The sequence below is a fragment of the Taudactylus pleione genome, unplaced genomic scaffold (genome assembly GCF_031769625.1).
Source record: "Taudactylus pleione unplaced genomic scaffold, aTauple2 ptg000290l, whole genome shotgun sequence".
NCBI lineage: Eukaryota > Metazoa > Chordata > Amphibia > Anura > Myobatrachidae > Taudactylus > Taudactylus pleione.
The window spans coordinates 9,783,317-9,810,817 of NW_028284692.1; the positions used below are offsets into that span (position 1 = coordinate 9,783,317).

At 41.9% G+C, this 27,501-nt stretch overlaps 1 protein-coding gene across 6 annotated transcripts; it reads right to left on the reverse strand.

The window, feature by feature from the left end:
- LOC148511889 (serine/threonine-protein kinase SBK1-like) lies at positions 1-27,501 on the reverse strand. Of its 6 annotated transcripts, XM_088482723.1 has the most exons (6): positions 27,316-27,501; positions 27,105-27,188; positions 17,155-17,245; positions 8,164-8,400; positions 3,754-3,956; positions 1-2,262 (listed from the first exon to the last, which is right to left on the reverse strand). In XM_088482723.1, the coding sequence occupies exons 4-6, from the start codon at positions 8,333-8,335 to the stop codon at positions 1,510-1,512; spliced, it is 1,128 nt and encodes a 375-aa protein (XP_088338849.1). In that variant the 5' UTR covers positions 8,336-8,400; positions 17,155-17,245; positions 27,105-27,188; positions 27,316-27,501; the 3' UTR covers positions 1-1,509. The 6 variants fall into 6 exon arrangements, with proteins under 6 accessions (XP_088338849.1, XP_088338850.1, XP_088338851.1 ...); XM_088482724.1 differs by lacking the exon at positions 27,105-27,188; XM_088482725.1 differs by lacking the exon at positions 17,155-17,245.

The window sequence follows — 27,501 nt, forward strand, 5'->3', positions numbered from 1 at the left end:
CATCACACTTATAATACCTTTTTTACATTTTTAAAAATATTTTACCATGTGGTGAGAAAAAAACCCCAATGCTTTTATTTTAAATGTTTAACTCACACATGACTATGTAATATGAAATAGCAACTAGATATATTTAAATAATATTTTTAAAGATCTGGTGGAAATTATTATGATTTAAATGAATATAATTGAACAGCACAGAAATTAAAATATAAGACAATATTTTTTTTTTACTCACCAACAATACATTTATTTCAACATTATTAAATATTTTTTTCTTGGCTCATGGCTGCGATGATTATGCAAAGTGTAATTCCTGTATGGTATTGTCACACAAGCAGTTCTGCAATGCTGGCATGTACAGATCAAGGGATCTTCATTTGGATGAGTGGTAACACCCAGTGCCTTCCTAAGCAAGGACAATGCATAAAATACTCCACAATAACCCCCTCTACCTTAAATTGAGTCATATATGATCATGCAAAAATGTATTTCTGAAGTGCCAATGATGTTTTATTCTTGGATTTTGATGGTGCAAAAGTTTTTACTGGTAGACTGGAAGAATTGTACAGATTCTTGGGCATTCCTTGCTAGCACAAAAAAATATTATGTAGAACAAAATTATTTAAATTAAAAAGTTAATTAAAGTGCTGGATAGGGCACATGTATAAAGGCATTGCCTATTAATAGGGGGTGCACAAACTTTCTTTTTTTTGTAAAAGGCCTTGCATTTTTCAAAACTAGTAAGGACCTAAAGATCATGTTTCATCCCTGAATTTATTTTATAATGGACTACATTTTGTACCTTCTAGTGGCAGCTCTATGGGAAAATATATTTCTAGGTAGTTAATTAGCAAAAAAATGCAACACACAAATACAAGTAATTAAGACAGCCCCGATGTCCAGTCATTTCCTTTACTATAAATGAGGCTAATTTGACCAGCATTTTAGGTTAAGATTGGAAAACTATACAGTAAAAAGCGGATGCTCCTAAAGTAGAAGTTGGTTGAACTTGTTTAATGTTTCCAGCATGTGCATTTTCTAGAGCCTCCTCCGATTCACAAAGATAGTCTAGGTTGATTTTATGGGACTTTGTGAAATAATACTGTAAAATGCACTACACAGATACTATAAGTGCTCAGTGTTTGCGGACATAAAGAAGGTCTACATGTTCTGTGGTTATAAATGATACTTAGGGGTATATTTACTAAAGTTCAGGTTTTTAGAAGTGGAGATGTTGCCCATAGCACCCAATCAGATTCTACTTATCATTTATCTAGCACCTTCTAGAAGATAATAGCTAGAATCTAAATGGTTGCCATGGGCAACAACTCCATTTCTAAAAACTCGCACTTTAGTAAATATACCCTTTATTGTTTATTAGTGGGTGTGCAACAGAGTAAGTCATAGGTAGCATGATTGGTGCACCTGGTGACAGGTACTGGGTCACAACATTACTCCAAAAGAAGATTTCTTCATCTGTATAACTAATGTTTTACAATAATATTTTCATACACATATTTCAATTGGTGTAGACACTAACATTGTATTTGAGTTGCTTTCTTTAGGAACATCCTCATAGCTGCTGCATGAGGAAAAGGATAAACTGGGACTAGTATCACTTTTATTGCTATCTAAATCATTGCCATTGGTGAAAGGAAGACCTTGTTGTTTAATGTGGACGAAGACGTCGTTACTGGTTTTTGTATCAGAAGTATGAGATTCTTTCTTGGAGACCAGCCAAGTTTTGCCAAAATACCACAGAATATCCTTAATTGCACATCTTTTCTCTGGCTCAATGGAAAGCAATTTGCTAAACATTTTAAGGGCATGAGGTGTGAATCTACGCCACTGAGATGGCACATTGGCATTTTTGTATTTTTGCCATCGCAAAAATTCATAATAGAAGGAGTCTAAATGTAGTGCCTTTTCCCAAGGGAAATTTCCAGTCATCATACAGAAAAGAAGGACTCCGAATGCCCACACATCAATAGTGTATTCCACCAAAAATCCACTGTGCTTTGAAGTCTCACAAAGTTCTGGAGCTGTGTAGGGGATTGTACCACTTACACGTTTTTCTGTTGTTCCGGCAATCCTGGTCATGCCAAAATCAGAGAGTTTAATTTTTCGGCACTCTTTGTCGAAAATAAGGATATTTTCTGGTTTGATATCGCGGTGTACAAGCTTTCGGTTATGCAGGTAATCCAAAGCTAATGCCACTTGGTAGATGCAGCGTTTGGTTGTATGCTCAGTAAGACCAACCTAGAATTACATGAAAATATAGTACAAATATAAGTGAAGGGAAAAAATACAAATTAAGGCGGTGATGCTTTAAAATCATTACCTCCCTCATGTTTGGTTTTCTTTTTTTTTTCTTGATTAAAAGGGAATCTTACCCCAGATGTCTTTCTTGTTTTGTGTATTAGTCTACATTTATTACAAAACATTATTTTTGGAAATATTTTTTTTAATGAAGTGATTAGTAAGTCTGCTTGCAGAACTCAACAGTATGTTTCCATTGTTTCTCTTCTTTCTCCACAATCCTCCTATACCCTTCCCAGAGTTCTCCTGTCAATTTGTCACAATGCAAAAGCATGGGAGTGTGGATTGGTGACATCAATGGAGTTGGAACGTAACCTTATTGTGGTCAAAGCCAGGTTTGCTAAGAACAGAAAAGAGTGAGCTATGTGGTAGCAGACATATGCTTTGAGTTTATTCTTAGCTTTTACAGAGAGATAATTTAAAATTATGTCTAGTGTGTATATATACAGGCCCGCTGAGAGCTGCGGCGGGCCTGGGTAATAGGGGCGTGGCCTAATCGTGGGAGGCGTGGCCATGCCCCCTTCCCGAAAAAAAAAAGAATATGCAGCGGCGCTGCGCGCTGGGGAGGGGGGGCGCTCTGAGCCCCCTCAGTCCGGCGCAAAGCCAGGGGGGGCGCGATCAGTGTGATCGCTCCCCCCACATGCTTAGGAGACTGCTGTGGCTGCTGCTCAGCAGCCATGAGCAGTCTCCACTGCAGCTCAGCACATGCTGTGTGCTGGGCTGCTGTGAGGGAGGGGGAGCGGCGCCGGACCCGGGCCCCCGCCGGGCCCCTCAGGAAGCCCGGGCCCGGGTAATCTGTACCCGCTCCCCCCCCTCTTGTGATAGATAGATAGAATAAAGCAAAAGAAAAAATAAACAATATTCTGTGGTTAAAATCTCTTTAAACAAATCTTCCTATCAGCTTATCTAAGTAAGATAATATAGACAAGTAATAGATGTGGAAAGTTAGGCATACGTGATACATATAACTTGTGCCCTAGAAATTTGTTAATAGTCCTGCTCAAATTTAAACTTTTCCTAGTTGTTTCTCTTCTTGTCAGCTTACAAGGTAAGTATTAAACAGACATTTTTCCCGATCAGTCTTTACTAAAGGATTAATTTAATTAAGTCTGGCTCAGTTTACTAGATAATGCTTATTTTATACAACCCCTTTCTCAATCTTACCTTAAAGAGAGTCAGATAAGAGAGTAGAGGAATCACAAATTTACCGCCAACAGATACCGGAAGATATACTATAGGCATTCATGAACATTGAGGCTGCTTATAAAACAAAACTTAGGAGCGAAGCAGGCAGAAATTGAGAGCACAATATTTTAGAAAATAACTTTTTCTTGCTCAATATTTTACTACAGACTGCTTAAAGTACTTCATATTGAGCAGTGATGACCACCACTATAGTTTGAAGTGTTAACATTACAATTTCATACATACCTGTGGTGGAATGATATCAAAAAGATCTCCGGCCACAGCATATTCTTGTGCAAACACATAGAATTCCTCAGTTTCAAACGCTATGTCATGCATGCCAATAATATAAGGGCAGGCTGACAGGTAGCGTGAAATACAGTATTCCTGTAGAAAGCTCTTCTGCTTTGTTGTTTTCTTTTTTAAAAATTTAAGGGCCATCTTTGTGCCTTAAACAAGAAAAAACACATTAGATTTAACTTGCAGCAGCAATTCTGGCAATTATTTATTTCAAACCAAATCAGTAATAATCCAATATTCCATATGCATGATTATATGATCACTTATCTTCTACAGGTTTTATTCTGATAAGCATATGAAAGGACACAAAGAATTGTAACTTTTAATTAGCTCATATTTTTTAAAGGGAAGCTAAATCCAAACATAAGAAATTGAAATGTACCACACTATTTACACTGTCCACACATGCATCCATTATAAGTCCAGTCGCAATCGGTTTAGAATATGGAGTAAGAAGATGGCTTTTAGGTCCTTCAGAAATTAACCAGATGCCCAGCTCAAATATGAAACTGCTGCTTCTTTACCTATTTGGGCACAAATCCATGTCTGGGCACTATTTGTTTTCTACTTCAATTACTCAATGACCTCTTTCTTTCAGAAGAGCCAGGGCAGGATGTACTAAGGGGTAAAATGCGGTCAAACCCCCGAAAATGCCTTTTTTGGAGGTTTGACCGCATTTCTCATATGTACCAAGCATCGGAATGCAATACATTCTGGAGCTTAATGCCATCATTAGATCGCGTCAGTGGCGTCACACCAAGGTGCAGACACCCTCAGTGGCAGGAGCCGGTGCTGCACTGTAGAATTACGTGCAGCACTTGGCTCCTGACACAGTGAGGGAGCCGGCACTTCAGAAAGGCAGGTCACCAGGGGCAGCCCGCACCTTCGGCACCTCTGGTGTGACAAAAATGGGTCTCGGTCCGCGAGACCATGCCTCTCCAGCGAGGCCACACTCCTTTCTCCCCGGCGTGTGGTTCCGCCACATGAACTGCTAAACCAGCCATCACTACTCCCCGCACCAGGTGTCTAATGAGGTAGGGATGCCACTGGATGGCGTTACCCAATAGAACCCTATGGGCTTCTTCTAGGGTTTCTTTTGAGATGGAACCAATCGGATCTCTCCCAGTGGACCTCGCAGCAGCACGCGCATGTGCAGAGGGTCTTCTGGGTAACAAACCCGGAAGTCCATCTAGCATCTAGCTATCGCAAAGGAAAGCTCTTATTGGGAGAGATTTCTAAGTACATACTGGCATAATTAACGCCATACTTGCCTACTTTTGAAAATGAGTTTCAGGGAGATTCTAGTCGGTTGTAGTATGTGCCATTGAGGAGGGAGGGGGGATGCCATGCTCCGCCCAAAGGGCGTGTCTAGTTTTACCTATGGGCATATCTATTTGGCAGTGGATAGATCCCCTTCAGTAGATATACCCTGACATCATCAAATACTGTTCAACGTCATTAATTACTATCCACGTGCACATAGAATATAAACCTGTGACGAGCACAGCGAGCCACAAGGGGATACATTTCTTCTGTTGGTGGCCTTTATGGGCATGGAATGATGAAACCACACTTCCGCCCTCACTCCACATCACTTCCAGGTATATTTACTGAAGGGGATCTATACACTACCAAATCTATTTCTACTCAGGAGTGGGACACCGACAATAAGGGGAGATCTGGGATGGATACTGTGGAATGCAAGTCCTGGGGATTGTGGGTAAGAGTAACAGCTGTCCAGTTGCTGTGTGGGCTGGTGTCTCACTGCTGTTGCAGCAGTGCAGGATGCGTCATATATCACTGTACAGTCCCCTCACCTCTATATAAGAATACCACATACAGTGTGTGCTGGTAGCTGTGTTATACCCCACCCTCATATATCACTGTACAGTCCCCTCACCTATATATAAGAATACCACATACAGTGTGCTGGGAGCTGTGTTATACCCCACCCTCATATATCACTATACTCTCCTCACCTCTATATAAGAATACCACATATAATAGTGTGTGGTGTGTGCTGGGAGCTGTGTTATTCCCCTCATATATCACTATACTCTCCTCACCTCTATATAAGAATACCACATACAGTGTGTGCTGGGAGCTGTGTTATACCCCACCCTCATATATCACTATATTCTCCTCACCTCTATATAAGAATACCACATACAGTGTGTGCTGGGAGCTGTGTTATACCCCACCCTCATATATCACTATACTCTCCTCACCTCTATATAAGAATACCACATACAGTGTGTGCTGGGAGCTGTGTTATACCCCACCCTCATATATCACTATATTCTCCTCACCTCTATATAAGAATACCACATATAATAGTGTGTTGTGTGTGCTGGGAGCTGTGTTATTCCCCTCATATATCACTATACTGTCCTCTCTATAAGAATAGCAAATATCATTGTGTGCTGGGAGCTGAGTCCCCCTCCCCTCATATCACTACACAGGGCTCTATTTACTACAATCCGCATATTGAATGCGGATTGTAGTGTGATATTACCGAATGAATTCGCATTGTGAATTCAGGCAATATCACAGGGAGTTACTATAAATCCCTTGCAGGGACAGAGCTTGCGATAAAGCTCTGTCCCTGCGGATCCCATCCGCACTCTAGTCGCTGTATTTTCGGAAAAAATACCGCGACTAAGAGCCCGCGCATGCGCCGACCGACCACCGCTACTACCCCCCCCACCGACGCTAAGCCCCCCCCCGGTGCTAAGCCCCTCCCCCCCGCGATCGCGGACCCCAGCGACCCCCCCGCTACCCCCCCCTCCCTTCATTACACTTACCTGCATCCTCCTGGCCTCCGGTGATCTTCTCCGGGCTTCCCGATCAGGTGATCTCCCATACTGCACTGGGGCCCGATCACCTGATGACAGGGCCCCAGTGCACTGTGGGAGACCAGCTGACCGGAGAGGAGCCATCACCGGAGGCCCGATCACCGGTCCCTTGATTCAGGTAAGTAAAAAAAAAATGTTTAATTTTTTTTTCTTCTTTTTACAGCAATCAGCTTGCGGTCTGCTTAGACCACATAGCTGATTACTGGTACTGGCTCCCGCCTCTGCTCTCCCCGTTAGAGCAGAGTGGGAGCCCGGTAACCGGGGGAGACCCTGGATAACGCCACCTCCAGGTGGCGTTATTATCACAGGGCTTCCCCCGGTATTTTTTTACAATTTATTTTTAGTAACTGTGGTCGGATCACATTTCCCATTACAATTATGGGAAATGCGATCTGCTTTACTAAAAATAAGTGATACTGGGAGTTGGAGTAGAATTTTACTAATTCTACTCCAATTGCCCTGTAATAACTACAGGTGAAACTAAAATAAAAATAATGTTAATAAATAGAGCCCATTGTCCTCTATATTGTAAATAATAAAAATAATACCCCATGTCAGTGTGTACTGGGAGTTGATAATTAATTAAAACTTCCTCCCTCAACTAATCCATCCTGGGCCAGTGTGCAGTCTGCACAATGTGTCTCTTACCAGGTTCTCAAGACTCAGGCTGCTGCTCAGGTCTCACTGCTCCTACAATTAGTGTGGCTGCCGTGGAGGAGGAATCAGGTCCCGCTGCATTTTGAAGAGGAGCCACCAGGGAGGAAAGGTAAGAGCTCTGTAACTGTTCAGGCAGGCTGAGCTTCCACAGCACAGCACTGCCGCCCACCCACCCTTCTGTTGCTCGAGTTGTCACATACAGCCGGCCGCACTGGAATCGGGCTGCAAGGAAGCATGACTGTGCTGGGCTAGTCGGCCGGGCCAGCTGCTGCTACTCACAACTCCGCAATCGGGAGGCTCCCGCGGAATGCGGGAGGGTAGGTAAGTATGATTAACGCCTGTATGTACATGATAAGAGGCAGGAGGTACCGCATCACGGATGTGATGCTTTGTACATCCTGCCATAAATGTTTAATTTCAATGTTTATCTAGTAAGTGCAGAGCTGTACAGTATTTAAGCCACCCTGTCACATGGAGCCCACAGTGTCCCGCAGTGTGGGGAGGTTGGAAAGCCCCCTCTCACCCGCTTCTCTGCTTAGCAGAGCAAATAGTGTATAGATGCCGTGCGTGGAGAGAGGAACTGCGGGCATGCCAAGCAGCTCCCAGAGCACTGGGCATTTCCCAGCATTCCAAAAATGGAGGTGTGACTTGCGGGCATGACAGTTCCTGTGAGGCCATGTCCCGTTTTCTGTCCACGTGCCAAAGGCGCACGCAAAGATCCTGTAATATGCTTCAAGAAAGTTGAGAGGTATGTCAGCATATGAGTGGACAGGTTATTGCCTCTCTATATATCAGCACAATTATTGCTTGATAAACTCTGATAATCTGATTTTCTTAGTCTTACCTCTTGTTTTATGGATCACCAGATCCACTCTCCCATATGTCCCTTTTCCCAGCTCCCTGATGACCTCATACTGTTTGTTAACTTCCACTTTCTCCATTGTTTTTGCTGTCAATATTTGCAGCTCCTCCAAGATATCCACTGCTCCTCGTGACAGTAGCGATGAGAAACTCATGGTTATTTTCTGTGTTAAGGAATCAAGTCACTGGAAGTGTTTTCTTTCATTAGGTCCTTGGAAATCTGCATCAAAAAGAAACGTTAAGTGTTACTTACTGTATAATCTGGTTTAATAACCAGATCTTAATACTTCAAATTGATATCTGTTTGTGACTTACGGAGTGTCCAACAAGGGAATTGAAAAGAAAAAAGTAAAAGTAATTATTATAGGATCAGTTTATGTTTCTCAAATGATGATGTTGCCTAAAGATTGTACTTTATCTAATGATCTACTATGCAGGAAACAGAGAATAGTCCTCAATTAGTCCTCAGTATTCAAGATAGTTAAATTTCGACTCTTCCTGATATATATTGTCAAAGTCAATTAATTGGATATGATCGCTTTACAATTATTATCTGACGATATAGTCGTCTATAGTCTGATGACGTGTTACTAGGACGCTACTTTGCGCCGGTGCAATCCAATGCACACAAATGCGAATTCACAACATACATACACTGACGCACATAACGCACACACACATATATATATATATATATATATATTAGGGGTGAGCGGGTTCGGATTTCTGAAATCCGAACCCCCCCGAGCCCCCCCGATCCGAGGCAGATCCGAGTCAGGCTCGACTTTTCCCGCCTGACTCGGATCTGAAATCAAGGCAAAACGTCATCATCCCGCCTTCCGAGTCTCGCGGGTTTTGGATCCTATATAAGGTACCTGCGTCGGCGCCATTTTCTCACTCGGCTGTGGACAGTGAAGAGGGAGGGTGGGAGTTAGGGCTGGCTGGGCTGTGTAGTGTAGTGCAGAGTAGTGTTGTGCTGTGCTGTGCTGTGCTGTGCAGCCCAAAGTCCATAGGGGCTGGCTGTGTTGTGCTGTGCTGCTGTTGTTAATAGGGGCTGTGTCCACTACTTCAAAGTCCATAGGGGCTGGCTGGACTGTGTTGTGCAGTCAGTTCTCCATAGGGGCTGTGTCCACTCCAAAGTCCTGTGCAGTGTCCCAGTCCTAAAGGGGTGCTGTAGTGTTGTCCAGGGGGTGCTCTGTCCATCAGGGGTGCTCCCCCCAAGTGCTAAAAAAATAATATTTTTTGTGTGTTTGTGAATTGTGTGCGCAGTAGCCGCACGTGCATCAACAAAGTAGTGCCAAGCGTGTGCCTGTGTCATAAGTAAAGGGCCGGCTGGCTTGACCGTTAAAGGGTGCTGTAACCCCCAAAGTACACTCCAGTCCAAACCAAAAAAAAAATAATTTTCTGTGTTTGTGAATTGTGTGCGCAGTAGCTGCACGTGCATCAACAAAGTAGTGCCAAGCGTGCGCCTGTGTCATAAGTAAAGGGCCGGCTGGCTTGACCGTTAAAGGGTGCTGTAACCCCCAAAGTACACTCCAGTCCAAACCAATAAAAAAATTATTTTCTGTGTTTGTGAATTGTGTGCGCAGTAGCCGCACGTGCATCAACAAAGTAGTGCCAAGCGTGCGCCTGTGTCATAAGTAAAGGGCCGGCTGGCTTGACCGTTAAAGGGTGCTGTAACCCCCAAAGTACACTCCAAACCAAAAAAATATATATTTTCTGTGTTTGTGACTTGTGTGCACTGTGGCTGCACGTGCATCAACAAAGGAGCAGCGCCAAGCGTGCGCCTGTGTCCCATAAGTAAAGAGCCGGCTGGCTCATTTCTTAAAGGGTGGTGTAACCCACAAAGTGCACTACTCTCCAGCAAAAATAAAAAAATATTTTCTGTGTTTGTGTGCGCTTTAGCCGCACATATATATCAATATAACATAAATGGAGGACCAAACTTTCTCCGATAAAAATAAAATAGGGAAAGATCAAGAACCACTTCCTCCTAATGCTATTGCTGCTGCTGGGAGTTGTTCATCATCCCAGAGAGGAAGTAGGAACATCACTACTTTTACTAAACAATTGACCCTCCAACAGTCCCTAGCGATGAGGATGAAGTACGACAGCAGTCATCCTGAAGCAAAACGTATAACTGAGGCCTTGACTGCTATGTTGGTGTTAGACGTGCGTCCGGTATCCGCCATTAGTGCAGTGGGATTTAGACAATTGATGGAGGTAGTGTGTCCCCGGTTCCAAATCCCGTCTAGATTCCACCTGCATCCTCAAAGCAGCAGCGACAAGCATGCGTCTGTCTGTTAAAGGGTGGTGACACCCTCAAAGTGTGCTACACAAACAATAAAAATATTGTTCTTTTTTTTTCTGTCTTTGTGAATTGTGTGGGCTGTAGCCGCACTTGCATCCTCAAAGCAGCAGCGACAAGCGTGCGTCTGTCTGTTAAAGGGTGGTGACACCCTCAAAGTGTGCTACACAAACAATAAAATTATTGTTCTTTTTTTTTCGGTCTTTGTGAAATGTGTGGGCTGTAGTCGCACCTGCATCCTTAAAGCAGCAGCGACAAGCGTGCGTCTGTCTGTTAAAGGGTGGTGACACCCTCAAAGTGTGCTACACAAACAATAAAAATATTGTTCTTTTTTTTTCGGTCTTTGTGAAATGTGTGGGCTGTAGCCGCACCTGCATCCTTAAAGCAGCAGCGACAAGCGTGCGTCTGTCTGTTAAAGGGTGGTGACACCCTCAAAGTGTGCTACACAAACAATAAAAATATTGTTCTTTTTTTTTTGGTCTTTGTGAAATGTGTGGGCTGTAGCCGCACCTGCATCCTTAAAGCAGCAGCGACAAGCGTGCGTCTGTCTGTTAAAGGGTGGTGACACCCTCAAAGTGTGCTACACAAACAATAAAAATATTCTTCTTTTTTCTGTCTTTGTGAATTGTGTGGGCTGTAGCCGTACTTGCATCCACAAAGCAGCAGCGACAAGCGTGCGTCTGTCTGTTAAAGGGTGGTGTAACCCTCAAAGTGCGCTCCACAAACAATAAAAATATTCTTTTTTTTTTCTGTCTTTGTGAATTGTGTGGGCTGTAGCCGCACTTGCATCCTCAAAGCAGCAGCGACAAGCGTGTGTCTGTCTGTTAAAGGATTACATCGGTGACAGCATCCAAGTAGGCATGTCAGACAGTCCGTACCTGTACTGGCAGGAAAAAGAAGCAATTTGGAGGTCCCTGTACAAACTGGCTCTATTTTACCTGAGTTGCCCCCCCTCCAGTGTGTACTCCGAAAGAGTGTTTAGTGCAGCCGGGAACCTTGTCAGCGAAAGGCGTAGGAGGTTGCTTCCACAAAATGTGGAGAAGATGATGTTCATAAAATTAATTATCAACTCTTCCAGGGAGACCAGCCTCCAGAACGTACAGAGGGACCTGTGGTTCCAGCGGGGACGAATTAATACTCTGTGAGGATGAGGATGTACACACTGAAGAGGGTGAGGAATCGGTGGATGAGGAGGATGAGGATGACATCTTGCCTCCGTAGAGCCAGTTTGTGCAGGGACAGATTAATTGCCAGCTTGTTTTGTGGGGGCCCAAACGAACCAATCATTTCAGCCACAGTTGTGTGGCAGACCCTGGCGCTGAAATGATTGGCTTGTTAAAGTGTGCATGTCCTGTTTATACAACATAAGGGTGGGTGGGAGGGCCCAAGGACAATTCCATCTTGCACCTCTTTTTTTTTCTTTGCATTATGTACAGTTTGGGGCCTAGTTTTTCAAACTGCCATCCTGTCTGCCACTGCAGTTTCACGCCTAGATGGGTCACGTGTTTGTGCCGCCCACTCGTGTTGCTTAGCATAGTCATCCAGCTACCTCGGTGCAACCTTTTGGACATAAAAACACTATTGTGAGGTGTGAGGTGTTCAGAATAGACTGGAAATGAGTGGAAATTAAGGTTATTGAGGTTAATAATAGCATAGGAGCAGAAAAACCTACAAATTCTGTGATTTTAGCTGTTTTTATGCTTTTTTTCAAAAAAATACAGATCCAAAACACAAAACCCAGAACCCAAAACACGGAAGGGTGGTTTTGGCAAAACCAATCCTGATCCAAAACACGAAGAAAGATCCAGATCCAAATCCAAAACACAAAACACGAAAAGTGGCCGGTGCACACCCCTAATATATATGCAGACGCTCATATGCATATTCACATACAATATACATGGACGCTCGCCTGTATATATTCACGTACATACACATAGACGCACATTTGCTATTTCAATACACAGACGAACATATGCGAACGCATACATATAAAATGGTTCCCACACATTATAGTTAATAACCAGAGTTATTAAAGGTATTGTTAGCTAATAATTATGATGTAATATGTAGTTAAAAGAGATCTAAGGTTCAGAATACAGTGGACATGTCATGTTTGGTATCATACTAAATGCCAGTTTATTTGCAGACATCCCTTTCTATCGGCAAAGAAGTCGCATCATGCGTCCGCTAGTTATAGATGATAGGGAGTTATTGAATAGAATGTTATTACTTGTATGCATTGTTGTAGCCAGTATTAACCAGTTCTTCGGCGGGAAGCTGCACAATGTGACTGTTGGAAGATTGAGCCATACCCCTGATGACACCGTATGAACTGACCAATGACCAGATTGACCAGAAGCAAGAACCAATGAGAACCTGTCAATTTGTCCCTTTGTTAACTCTGAAACCTGTAAGGTATATAGGCTTGTGTCCTGACCCCAGTGTACACACATCTTCTTTGCGACCATAGTCTTCAGGACTGATGACTGAATACTGGGACCAGTGCGCAAGTGTATGTATCGGCTGTACTATTTTATTGCTTTTTGCACTAATTGTTAACTCTTACATTGTGTTACCCCTTTTTACATAAATAACTTTTTGTGCTTTCGAACCACACGATTGGACTGGAAAGCAATTCTTTCTTAAGCGACTTGCAGCGCTAAATAGCGATTAAACGGTATTCATAATATTGTACTACTTGCGCAGTGCCAATTATTACAATTCTCTATATACTGTAAATTGCTATTAGCGTATCTGACCAAATCCAGCAATAGTCCTGGCCCCAATCATTGAGTAAAAAAAAAAAAAAGGAAGCTTGTAACACCACTTCCCCCCTTGTCCAGTAGGATTAGCTCTGGTCCCCTAGTCAGGTAGGGTAACTAATATCCTCCCCCTCCTAGAGACAATTGACCCAATGTTTAATAGAACTTGGACCTTCCTGGTACCATTTGGGATTTGGGTATCATGGAAATAATTAAATTGTGCACCCATAATAACTAAGTTGATTTGTATTTTTGCCTTGTATATATAAAAAAAAATAGTACCCCCATAATTAAAACATGATACATTTGCTTAGTCCAATGGAATAAAATAAAACCCAGATATCCAGACTGGCAACTCAGTGAGTTATAAAATGGCTGCCCTGCTAGTTAGGGGTTGTGTCTTATCTTGATCGTACTGCAGTGATGTCACTAGCTTCTAGTGAATGAATAGGTTGTTATGCGGGCATGTTAATAGGGGGAGATAGTTTCACGATTATTAAAAAGAAAATGTTGACTGGTAACAAAAAAGGTACAGCAAATCTCTATATTAGTTATCCTTTTTTAATCAAGCAATGATAATTTTTATATTCTGAGCCATTGTTACAATTTATTACATTAATAGTTCACTGAAAATTATTTTTGTTACATTGGAATATCTTTATTTTTCTCACTGGCAGTAAAATAAGACAGGAAAGTGGGTAGAATTTGTCATGGTAAACATTGCTGGGCAGTGTTAAATAACATGTGACGTTCTATTAATGTTCAGAACACAGATGTAGCATCTGATCCATTAAAACATTAACTTCCGCTCTATAATCCTGGGAGGTGATTAGGAAAAGACCGCTACTATAAATTTCTGTATCTCTCACTGAAATGTCTTTACTATGTTATTAGTGGATGTATTTTCTGTTGGCAGATTTAAAGCAAAACGCTACTGGGGTTGGTGCATGAGTTTGGGGAATATCAGTTGATACTGTATATCATGCAGTGTATGGAATGGAGAATTGGACCAGTGGAGGTTACCCAAAGCAACCAATCAATCAGCTTCTACCTATCATTTTAATAGATGTAGTTAAATGCTACATTACAGCTGATTTGTTGGTATGGGCAACTTATCCACTGGTCCACTTCTCCACTCTTTTCGCTACTTGGTGCAACCTCATGCACCATCCTACTTTTACTCTCATAGTGATATCATAGCCCAAGTCAACACCCACAGTCAATTGCAAATATAAAGGTCATCAGCTGGCAGCTACATAGGTAAAAAGCTATCAGCTGCTGCCTCTTCTTGTCATGCCACACCATTCAGTACTAGGGGTGTTGCAATATATATATATATATATATATATAAATATATATATATATCAAAAAAGTAGGGCTGCACTCACAAGTCTTTGAAGATAGTAAAAAAAGGCTTTATTCCATTGTAAACAACAAGTAGTCACCCCGATGTTTCGGTCTCTTCTGTACCTTTGTCATACCTTGACAAAGGTCCAGAAGGGGTGAAACGTCGGTGTGACTACTTGTTGTTTACAATGGAATAAAGCCTTTTTTTACTATCTTCAAAGACTGGTAAGTGCAGCCCTACTTTTTTGAATTGTGCATTGTGGTTGAGGATTTGCCTCACCATATTTTGGTTAGCATACAAATAACAAAAAGAGCTGTATGTAAAAAACAGGGGGGTACAGATATAGGTGCTAGACCATACAGGAGTTCTGTTCAAACTGTATTCCTTTATAGGTCAGTTTTTTTTGTTTGCTTATTTTCACTAAAATCCTGGTTAGACGGTGGCTGCTCAAATGTTCTCCAAATGGACCCTTGTTGTATGGCCCCAAAGTTTTATGTATTAGAAAAAGTGAGAAAATGCGCCATATAGTGTAGTAATTTATACAGAATTTGAACACACTCTTACACAGATATGCGTACCGTATAAACCTAATAAATAGGCATGTAGTATATCGCTTTTGAATCTCCTCCCTTTATCCCCTTGTGAGATGAGAGGTACCTTGCTCCCAAAAATATCATATGCTTATCTGAGAATAGTTCAGGTCACAGGTCACAGGGGTCACCACCGCCTCAACGCGTTTCGTCGCTTACGCATATATCACTGGACTTCATATATATATAATCATGTACACAGATCTACGAAGTCATACACATGCTTTTCAATAAATTAAATTATTCATATTTTTTAATAAAAGTACAATCACAGCATAAATAACATTATGAAATGTATTTATTTGTAAAACGTTTGGGCTTAGCTAATAAATTGGATAAAACTATAAACCTTTGCAACCGATCTGATTGTAGCTGTTCCTTTCTAGTTCAACTTTAGAAAATAAAAGCAAACGTGATCGGTCGCTATTTTTGCATAAATAAAAGCAAATTGTTTTCATTGTCATTGGCACTAAATCTGCAAACGAGATGACAGGGTGGCTGGAATTTGTCAGGATAAACAATACTGGGCAGAGATGGAAATGCCACGTGCATTACTGTTAATGAGCAGGAGGACACGGATGCAGCATCTGGCCCATTACACTGCCTGCCTTGTCTTTAATCCCTAGGATATAATTAGGACAAGACCTCTTGAATACAGCACACATATTATATCTCCCAACGGAGAGCTCTGAATATCATATTATATCATAATTATATGTTTCTTCTCTGCAAGTAGATTTAAGAAAAAGGAGAAGGAAAAAAAAAAACAGCTGTAAGTCCTCTGTTTGTTCCAGCTTACCATCAGTTTATTATATTATTATATGTGTGTGTGTATTTACTGTGTATATATATATACAGTAGGGATGTGCAGGCTCGGATAGGTTCGAGTTTGCACATTGAGTTCGGATTTTTCCCTCCAAAAAAACGGAACTCAGAAAGAGGCTAAACGTCATCTTACATGGACGAACATCATCATTCAGGAATGATGATGTTCGTCCATGTAAGATGACGTTTAGCCTCTTTCTGAGTTCCGTTTTTTTGGAGGGAAAAATCCGAACTCAACGTGCAAACTCGAACCTATCCGAGCCTGCACATCCCTAATATACAGTATGTATATGTATATATATATAAATATATATATATAGTATAGCATACATATATATTTATATATATATATGAAAGCATATATATATATATATAGAGAAGGCAATAGAGAGGCGGCACTCAGCAGACTCAATTATGGATCTAAAATAGCGTCCTTTATTCCTACGACATTTCGGGATGACCCCACGTCTTCAGGGACAAACCTGAGAGACCTGAAGACGGGCGGTCACCCCAAAACGTCGTAGGAATAAAGGACGCTATTTTATATCCATAATTGAGTCTGCTGAGTGCTGACCTCTCTATTGCCTTCTTTTTATGGGGATTATTTCCTAAGGAATGCACCGCAGCAAGATACATTTTTTTGTCCTTTGAGTGCCGGGTCATTTTTGGTGTGTGTGTATATATATATATATATATATATATATATATATATATATTATGACGCAAACGAAATATGTAACTGTCACATTTTAATTTGATATGTGCAACATACATGGTCTTTGCACACAGCCAATTATATTTCCAAAAATACTTGTTTATTTAAATGTTGGAAATAATGTTTTCAGCAGCATTTATGAATGCAGTAATGCATTATTTCCTCTAAATTTCTAAATATGTTTCTTAAAAATGTTCCCATTAAAATGATAATTATCCTCATCAAATGAAATACATTGTAACCAACCACAAAGAGTACATTTTCATTTAAAAGTCACTGAATGTAACTGAAACTGGGGACACACTATACGATCCTCACATGATAAATCAGTACACATGAAGTGAACGCCCAGCTGCTGGTGGTCCTATTACTTAGTCCATGGAGGAACAGCAAAATGCTGTAATATGCTTGTTGGTTCCTTACCTACCGGCTGCTGGTAATGTTTCTTGCTACCTGTAGCATGATGATGCATCAGTATTTTAAACTTGTCAGCTCCGACTGTAGCAGCGTAATTCTGAAATACAGTAGCAGCAATGCTGAAATCAGTCCACAAGTATTCCATAGATACTCCAGACAAAACATATCTAGCAGGGACGAAAAAGGCACATTCGCATAAAAATTGTCTGGAAGCCAGGTGGCATGATAAAAACAAAAATGCTTCCCCCTGTATAACAAGGGTAGCAAATCCCCATGTAAAATGTGTTTTATTTGTGTGTATCTGTCTGTGTGTATCATCATTACTGCCTTTTAAATGTGTATAACAGCTCTTTATGAGCAATATTTGAGCAATAAGTGCTAGTCATGCTAAAGATCTGGCAGGGTCCTTTTGTGCAGGAAACCTATTCCTGATGAAGTCCTGCAACCTACGGGTAAAAACTAACCCTCTGCCTTCTACACTGCAGTTTGTGCCATAGTAAGTGGTTAGGAGACATGCATCACAGCAATGCCACAACTAGGGGAGCTAAGGGGACACGTGACCCGGGTGCCGGACTTGAGGGGGGAGAGGCTGTCGGGAGGCTAGGTTGCTGCTCTTGTGGGTTTGGAGCCGCATTCTGACCTTGATAGGCCAGAGACACAGTCAGTCTAATGTGGAGCCGGTCACAAGCCAATCAGTGCTCGCGGACTGGCAGCCAATCAGCAGAGGCTGCCGGTCCATGAGCGGCACCACATTACAATGACAGCAGTACTGACAGTTCCCCAGCATGTGGCAGCCCCGTCCTGTGCCACCCCGAGCTCACCCACTGCACGGCCCTGGCAGGTAAGAGAAGGGAGATGGGGCCTTAATGTAAAAGAGTCCTTTCTGTGGCATAATGTGTAAGGAGCCTTACTGTGGCATAATGTTAAGGGGGGGCTCACTGTGGTATAATGTGTAAGGGGCCTTACTGTGGCTTAATGAATAAGGGGCATTACTGTGGTTTAATGTATAAGGGGCATTACTGTGGTAGAATGTGTTGTAAGGGGCATTACTGTGGCAGAATGTGTTGTAAAGGGCATTACTGTGGCAGAATGTGTTGTAAGGGGCATTACTGTGGCAGAATGTGTTGTAAAGGGCATTACTGTGGCAGAATGTGTTGTAAGGGGCATTACTGTGTGGCATAATGTATTGTAAGGGGCATTACTGTGTGGCATAATGTATTGTAAGGGGCATTACTGTGGCATAATGTGTTAAAGGGTCATCAATGTATGGCAATTTGTGTTATAAAGAGCATTACTGTGTCACAAAACCACACACCCTTTTGTCCGCTATGTTGTATTTTTTTAGGGGGGGCACCAAATTATGTCCTTGCCCCGGGTAACAAAAATCCTAGTTTCGGCCCTGATCACAGTCATCAGCAAACTTACTGCAGCAGCCACACACTCTACCCAGAAGTAGCAGTTCCAGGGACTAATGAAAGAGCCAGGCGGTGGCAGCTTCTACTCTCTATCAAAAAGGGATTCCACGTTGCTGCATAATTGGTTATTGCCTGGTGGAAAACCCATTAGGTTTGGACAGTTATGGCAGATTACCCCTGGTATGAGGAACCTGTCAGAGTTCAGCCGGGGATCGGCTGTCCCTTACCGTCCCACCGGCTTCCTCTGACTTCCCGGGCAGTCAGGCGGCTGGTGCGGCGACGTGGGAGGAGCTGAGCATTCACCCTGTTGCTTCTGTGTCAGGCGGTCCGGTGAGCGGGGATCGCAGTTTCCGTCATGGGCGCCGCCATGACACTTTTTCCAATGACAGTACTTCCTTCCCTGTGTGGCCTGGCTCGTCAGCTGAACCTGTGGACCTATCAGCAGGCTTCCAGGGGTATATATCCAGCTTCTGTGCTCCAGGTAGTTGCCTGAACAACCATTGTCGCTGCTAGTGTAACTAGTGGAGTCTCATTCCAGGTTCCCGTGCTTCCAGTGTGTTTCTGCCAGAGTATTCTTCTGAGCAACAGAGCTTCCTCACCGCAGTGCTTTTTCCATCACAGCCTGTGTGCAAGTTGTACCATCCATCTCACCGCAGTGCTATACCATCACAGCCTGTATGCAGTTGTACCATCCATCTCACCTAAGTGCTTTACCATCACAGCCTGTGTGTAATTACTGTATATAATTTACCTCCCCACAGCACGTTCACCATCACAGCCTGTGTGCAAGTTGTACCATCCATCTCACCGCAGTGCTATACCATCACATCCTGTGTGCAGTTGTACCATCCATCTCACCTAAGTGCTTTACCATCACAGCCTGTGTGTAGTTACTGTATATAATTTACCTCGCCATAGCGCATTTACCATCACAGCCTGTGTGCAGTTATATTATTCATTCCACCTCAGTGCTTACTGTCACAACCGGTACGCCGTACCACTACCCACCTCGTTACAGGGTCTCTCTGTCTCAGACCGGTACACATCACATTGCACCGTAGTGCATCCTCTCCTACCGGCAATATAGTAAGGTGTGTGTGCAGACATATTCCGTGGGGTGTCCAGCTACTACCACCAGCCTTCCAGTGTATCTTAAGGCACTTGAGGTGCTAGGAGGAAGAGCACTATCTCCAGCCAGGAGTTCTACCCAGCTCTCCACGTGCCTTCCTCAGGCATTACCCTCGGGTCACGAGTGTTTGATTCTCTTTTCCCTACGGGGCTTGGTCACCTAGTCATAGGACCGCGACCTGCTTACAGGGAGCAGCGCAAAGCCCATATCTCGCTTGGAGGGGTCACTGGCGAACATCTCCTTGTAAGTTAGACTCCGCACCATTGCCTAGGTCAAGCCAACGACCAAGACTTGTGGATGCGGAGATCATACATCCAGGCCCCTCGCCTTCGTCTCTTCCCGCAGCCTCAGGCCTCGGCTTTCAAAGACCAACCTCCCAGCGTGACAGAACCCCACCTGTATAATCTCAACACCACACAGGGTGACACAGGTAGCTGCATTGTGACACATATGTTTGTTAAAGTTTAAACATATTTCAAATATAATGCGTTTGAAAGCAGCAAAATGTAATTTTATGAATGGCTGCCCAGCTTGTTATGTATGAACTTCAATTGCTCTAAAAATATGTATTCTAAAGATGGCCTCAGGCAACCCCAGAGCTCGTAATCTCCACTGCTGTGAAAGAGAACCTTTGAGCCTAAAGGCTCGTAAATAATTAATTTCCCCAGTGAGTTTTGAATTCATGGGGATCAGGCAGATCTGTTTACATGTATTTTTACGTGTAAAAATATTATCGATTTTTTTCTATGAAGATGTATTGCTCCATTAAAGTACATACAATATTTTTTAAAACGATTTCCTTTATTTATAAGATGCTTCCTAAAAATCTAACAACTACTATACTATTTAAGATTCTATAAATGTATTGTTTTGTAAATTTGTGTTTACTATTAAGACCAACCAAGGTGTATTTTTTTTTGGGGGGGGGGAATTACAAGCAAGATCCTAGGCACTGAAGCATACATTGTGAGCTCACAACACTTTTCCTAGAGCTTGCAGAGTCACAACTTGGATCACAGTAGCAAGTATTAAAGTTACCAGGTGTAAGATCCTTTTCTCTGTCATTACATTGGACGGGCTCAAGTTGGGACTTGCTCTGCTATTCTTTTGACAAACACTCCAATTTGTGGACAATCATTGGTGTTTATTAGAGATGTGCGGTTCGGTTCTCCAGAAATCTGAATCCACCCGAATTTCGTGAATCTGGGTAAATCCGAGTCGCGGTTCTAAGCTCCTGAGGAGATCCAGGTAAATCCAGGTCGCGGTTCTGATCTTTTTGCGGTTCAGAATTAGAATTTTAAATAAAAATTTCGGGTTTTGAATTGCATAAATTACATGATGTTAGCTGTTTTTAAAACTTTTTATCTATTTTTAGTTTAAAAATCCAGATCCAAAACCAAAACACTTGATTTTGAGGGTGGTTTGCAAAATCAAATCCACATCCAAAACCTTGAAGATACAGATCCAAAACCAAAACACGGAGGTCGGTGCACATTCCTAGTGATTATATCATCCTATTTCAATAATGTACTGAGCAACCCCTGATGAAGTCTAATAAGGAGATGAAACGCACAGGATAAAGAGGCTCTGGGATCCACTATAAGGATACCCAATTGAACTCTGAACCCTAGAATAAGGGTGGAAGAATCTTATACCTTGAGAGTGGAATGTTTGCAACTAACTGTGATGTAATTTGGATTGTAAAAAGTGTGATTTATACAAGTAAATACAAAAAAAAGACATTTCAAATAGTAGTATTGGGTCAACAGCCCTATGGTATTATTTCCTGTATTTTGGTTATAGCCCCATTTGTATCCTGTTTGTTGTATATTACAGTGATAATGCTTCCATGCTGTCTAACCCACAAATCACCTCCTTGGATATAACATGTGTAGGGCATTCCTAAAATGTACTGTTAATAAACAAAACACATATGATCATCTTACTGCAATAATTAAAAAAATTACACATTCATGTCTCTCCAAAATCACTTAAAGTGTACTGGCGTTGCGTTGACCCACATGTGGTAAGAGAAGTTCCTTTTAAAAATGAAGGCAAATCCTGCCTGGGATCCCTTCTCAATAGTATTATGGTATTGCCAGTGCTGGATTTCCCACTAGGAACATAAGGTATCTAGAGGTATCTAGGGGGGTCACTAGATGGGGGCAGCACAGCAGTCCCCCTGCATCAGAGCTTTCCAGTGCCCTAATTTAGTAGTGGCTATTTGGAAACAAAACAAAGACTACATCCCCCAAGATGCATCATTGAGAGTCTCAGTAGTGGATGCATGTGCAGTCCAGAAGATTAGGTTTGTGTTGGGGAGAGTTTCAGGAGTGTTTGCATGGAATGTAGGTTCTTAGCCTGCAAAATGCAAAAAAATTTAGCTGGAGGGGAGCGGGCACTCAATAATATTGTGCTTAGGGGTGACCCAACCCCTAAATCCACCCATGGGTATTGCTCTTGTATTGATATGTGTTGCAATGTATGGTGAAGGTATATTTGTACATGTGTTTCAAAGTGTGGAATTTTATTTTTTAAATGTCACCATGTGGGTTCTTTAGGTGTTGCTACATTCTCCAACATGTCTCCTAATACCCTTTTCAGATATAAATTACCGGCTTCAACCCGACTCGGACCTGGGACACCGAGCATTGGTTGAAGCCATGCTAGCCCTTTTCCACATGGATGACAACCCGAGTTATTCCCAGGTCATCACCCTTCTTTCGTCAGGCAGCAGTGGATTGCTTGGAGATGATGTCATCTCCAATCGCCACTGAGCTGGCCAATCTGAGCCTTTTAGTCATGACCCAGGTTATCGCAACCCAGGCTATGCCATTGAGACTAGGGGAGACCCGGCTCAGACCTGGGAATAACCATACTACCAAGCAGGGTTGCGGACCGACCTGGGTCGGTCCCTTTTACACATTGAGCATGCACAAGCAAAAACCCGGGGACTTAAGCTGTGTGATAGGGTATAAGAGAGCTATTTCCACCTAGACGTACTGGGGCATCTAGCACCATGGAAGTTGCTCAATCAGGAGGCTAAAGGCATTTTGTGTGACTCCCCCCACTAGCAATTAACCATGCTGAGCCAGAAGTACTGGTCAGCTGTGGAACCACTTTTGCCCCAAATACAATTTATGGGCTCATTTAGGGGCATATCTATTCATTAACAAGACCTAGATTCAATAATTACAATATCTTATTGCTGCTATTTACGGCATTATGAATTAAGAGTCACAGGTATGTGCTAAAATACACCTGCAAGGATAAAGGACTCCAGAAGGAGCCTGTTCCTGCGATGTAAAAACACTTAAGACTGCGCTAATAAAAATCTCTTAATTGTGAGATGGCAGAAAGTATATATAGCAGTCAAGGCTCCGTTAAATATAAAGAATATTATCTTTAATCACGAATAAGACTCGCAATATGCATACAAATATATTCAATAAAAGACATGAAAAGTAATGAAACAATAAAAACTAGTAAAAATACTAGTTAAAAGTCTCTTGTGTGTACACACATCACTTAGAAATTATGAATATATGACTCCAATAGCGTGGTGATTGGTCCAATTAAAGTTCCATAATCATATCCACGGGGATCATTAATATTAGACATGCTGAATAGTAACAATGAAATGGACACAAAGTACCTGCAGATTACTAATTGGCAAGTGTATCATGTACACTAATGTAGTGAATGGTAGATCTGGCTTCCCGTACTGTTAAGGCAGCCGCTGGAGCCGGGCTGACGTTTCACCAGCAATCACTCTGTCTCCCGTGCTCGTCTGCTAGGCGTGCCGTAATTGTCAGACTTGAGCCTGTTCGCAATCCCATCAGCTAAATAGGTACTTGCATCAATATTTGCCGCTTGGTACTTCGATTGAATTCCTCCAGGAATACTTGTCACGCCTGCAAGTGCTAAGTGTTCCTGCGATGTGTTAGAAGTCAAGTGATCACATTAGCGATCACTTCTTTGCTCTATTGGGACCCCTCCGTAATTTGTATGAAGTGTAGCCCATAAGCTACAGCGGCTAACGCATTCCAGAACTTGGTAAATCCGACGGAATCCTATGGGGGGTGCTTCTGCTGTCGGAAATAGAGGGACTGCGGCACATATAAGAGATATCTGCCACGGTCCCTCCTTCTTACATCCTGGAGATCCTTACTATTTGTGAGTACCCCCGAGAACAGGTGTTTTCAGGGGATATCCCGCAAATATTACTGGGATAAATAGGCCCCTTGCTGATGGAACAATGACTTACTGTATGTGAGATACTGTATCTTTATGGCCAACTAAATGTTCTACTCCAAATTTAGCCAGGCTTCTGCAGGGTGCCTGCTGTGAGCCAATGACCTGGGAGGCCAAGTGGAAGCCTTCCTTTTAGCAGGTACCTATTCCAATGGGATTTCTTATCTGTGAACAGTAATACTGAGGCCTCACCACTGTGGGAACAGGAGCAAGGTCAGAAGAGGGAGCACAGCCACTCCTAGTAGCTCTGCATTCTACTTCAGACAGATGAATTAGGTATAAGCTGACTGGCAAATGTTAGCCTGTGGAACCAGCACACAGCTCTGGCCTATAGTGCATGAGTAGCAATAAAAGAACAGATATTGCAGTAATACAAGTACATCCATAATGCTTGGAAAATTGCTGTATGTGTGTATTTTTTCGTTATGTTACATTTTGCAGAATAAAGTAGAAATTCGGAAGCTATTGGTGGGATCTGCAGAGTGGAGATACAGAGGCACAAATTGGGAGACAGGGACAAACAGAAAGGAAGAGACAAACAAAGGAGTGTGGATGCAGATAGTGACAATGAAAGAAGCAAGTGGACATAGAGAGGTGCTCAGGCACCCCTCATCTAGAGGAGGACCAGCAGAGCTGAGGTCACAGGGTGGAAAGTTTACCTTCCAAGCTGCAGGAATGATGCTGCCGCTCATTTCTGTGCTGGGCCAATCTGGCTCAGTAGAATGTAGGTGGGCCACTGACCTGTCCCAATATGGGATTCGCCTGGGGAGAGGTGCCCCGTGCTAGCCTCTGTAACTAGGTATTACAACTCCTGTTAAACTGGTTTAAGTTCATGTTTCATTTATATACGGGTTGAGTCTCCCATATCCAAATATTCCGAAATATGGAATATTCCGAAATATGGAATATTTTTAGCATGACTAAGAAAATGAAACCTTTGATTTTTGGTTGTACAATGTACACAAACTTTGTCTAAGGCACAAATTATTACCAATATAGTAAAAAATTACCTTCATGTATAAGGTGTATATGAAACACACCTGAATTTTATGTCTGTACACAAACTTTGTTTGAGCCACAAAATTATTGAAAAATTTTTATAAAATTACCTGCAGACTGTGTGTATAAGTTGTATATAACACATAAATGCATGCTGTGTGTATATTTGGGTCCCATTCCCAAGATATCTCATTATAGTATGCAATTTTTCCAAAATACGGAATATTCCGATATCCAAAATACCCCTAGTCCCAAGCATTTTGGATATCGGAGACTCAACCTGTATTGACATCTCTGCAATTCTTGGCATGTTATTCCCCTGCTTTTGTCTATGAATAGTGTTAGAACATTTTGTAGGCTTTGAAGACTTACATGCTAACACATGCTATACCAGTCATACACACATAACTTTCACCTTTAAAAAACTAAAATAAAGCCAGGTTCGGACTGGCCGACAGGTGTACAAGGGAAATCCCCGGTGGGCCACACTGCCTGAGGGTCCCACCCCCTCCTCTAGGGGTCAGTAGTTTCAATGGAAACTACATCAAGATTAGTCCTACAACAATCAAAGTGGGTGGTCCTGACTCACCCCTGTCCCCTCTTTTATAAAGCTCACATATTTTCATATTCCTGTAAATCAGGGGTGGGGGACCTTTATTATGCTGAGGGGCCTGACCTAATGATTCCGGGAGTCTTATAAGGCCACCTGGCCTGAGGTTCCCCATCCCTGCTGTAAATGATAGTAGCCACAGGATAATATTAGGGAGTGTATTTCATAAGTTTGGCTAATTTTGTGAAAGTAATAAAGGGAACAATCACAAAAAGAATATGTTTTTGAGGGGGACAAAGTTCAACATGGAAATTTAGCTTCTGACATAAAAGGTTCATCACTAAACTTCATACTAATTTATTTATTAGTTATACTTACCCTCCTGCAACCTGAACTCATTAAAAAAATGTTATTTGTTTAAAAAAAATATAGTTTTTAACCTAAATATTTTTGTTGCCCTTCGATAGGACACATACAGTAAGTAAAAATTCAATATTAATAGCAAATTCACATAACATGCCTGAGCTTTGTTGTATCAAATGGAACTTAAAATAAACTCACCTCCATAAACACATAAAAAGCCAGAAAGAATAAGGCAATGTATTAGTTAAAGTTGCAGAATGGCATGCACTAATATCCAATAATTTACAGTCATCTGAAAGTGGTAATCTGCTTAAAATGATAGCATGAGAGATAGGAATTAGCATAGACCTCTACACATTGCTAGTTTATTATATATGGGTCCAGTGCTTCAATGCGTTTGTAAGGCCTATTACGTATTAACACAAAAGACAAATTGTTCAAAGCTCTGCTTCTGCTATTGGTAGTGTACATCGTATCTTGCAGCCAAGATAAAGCAGGTGGAACCTGCGTTGGGGATTAAAATGTATCTCAGGGTCACCGTAGAGCATATATCACAACATATATCTGTGAATAGGCTGCTGACAAACGGCCTACTGCAGAGGACTCATCAGCCGTACCACAAACCTGCCATGAAGGCTGTGCCTTATTCTCAAATGTGTATATATCTCAACTATCAGTCTAATTTCTCAAGTGAAAGCTCTTTGATAATTGAATAGCTCAGCATTCCTTTATTGTACAGCCAAGGCATCAAACCCTTTTCCCGTTACATTGAATATTAGTTGAAAACAAAATCAGCAGTTATGTACTGTAAGTAAGAACCATTTGTCAGCTATAACGTGGATTTAATGCTGAAACATCTATTACAGTATTACTCACCTTTATATTTTACTGCAATCTAGTGGGGAAAACAGGTATTTCTTGTCCTTAATAGTGATTACCAGGGCTATTAAATCCATTTATTTAGGAAATCATATATATGTTTAGATGTACAGTGGTTCTGTCAGTAAAGGCATTGACAGTGTAAAATGCATTGCTACTTAAATTACTGTATATAGCTGGTAAATGAATTTAGTATATGTAAGCTATAGATAGATCAGGATAGATAGATCCTGGTCATGGTATATTACATTGTGGCATTACATAGCATATACATTGTCTTACTTGGAAACTAGTTATACAAAAAGATCCAATATAATGAAAGGATAAAGTACATTTCTGCTACACATTGGTGTTTGGTCATACTCACTGACATGATCACCAAGTGCACCTGTCTGCAGTTACAGCGAGGAGCTTTGCTTTAATTCATCTAATGAGCAGTGGAAAGCCAGGGCTATTTTGGGGAAAGAAGGGAATTTTTCAATGTGTTTTAGCATATTTAACAAACTACAGAATAAGCCTTTATCTAGAGAAACACAATCCCTGCCAATCTGGAAAACACTGTAGTAATGCATCCTTACCTTACATTTAGATCTTGTAGCCTAGCGACCACCCACCCATGTCCTAGTGCTGAATACAAAAGGATGGAGATATTTACGAGTGTCTGGCCTGCCTTTGTTCCACTATGGCTCCTACCAGTGTCATTATTGTGTCAGCCCGCAGTCTCTGCAGCAGATGTAATGGATAAACAGGTTCAGCTGCTGTAC

Bases quoted from the DNA above. Each gene is read 5' to 3' on its own strand.
- LOC148511889 (XM_088482722.1), bottom strand. From the start codon at position 8,335: ATGAGTTTCTCATCGCTACTGTCACGAGGAGCAGTGGATATCTTGGAG. The intron at 3,957-8,163 runs GTAAGACTAAGA...TTCTTGTTTAAG, and splicing joins GGTGATCCATAAAACAAGAG to GCACAAAGATGGCCCTTAAA. The intron at 2,263-3,753 runs GTATGTATGAAA...ATGTAATTCTAG, and splicing joins TTGATATCATTCCACCACAG to GTTGGTCTTACTGAGCATAC.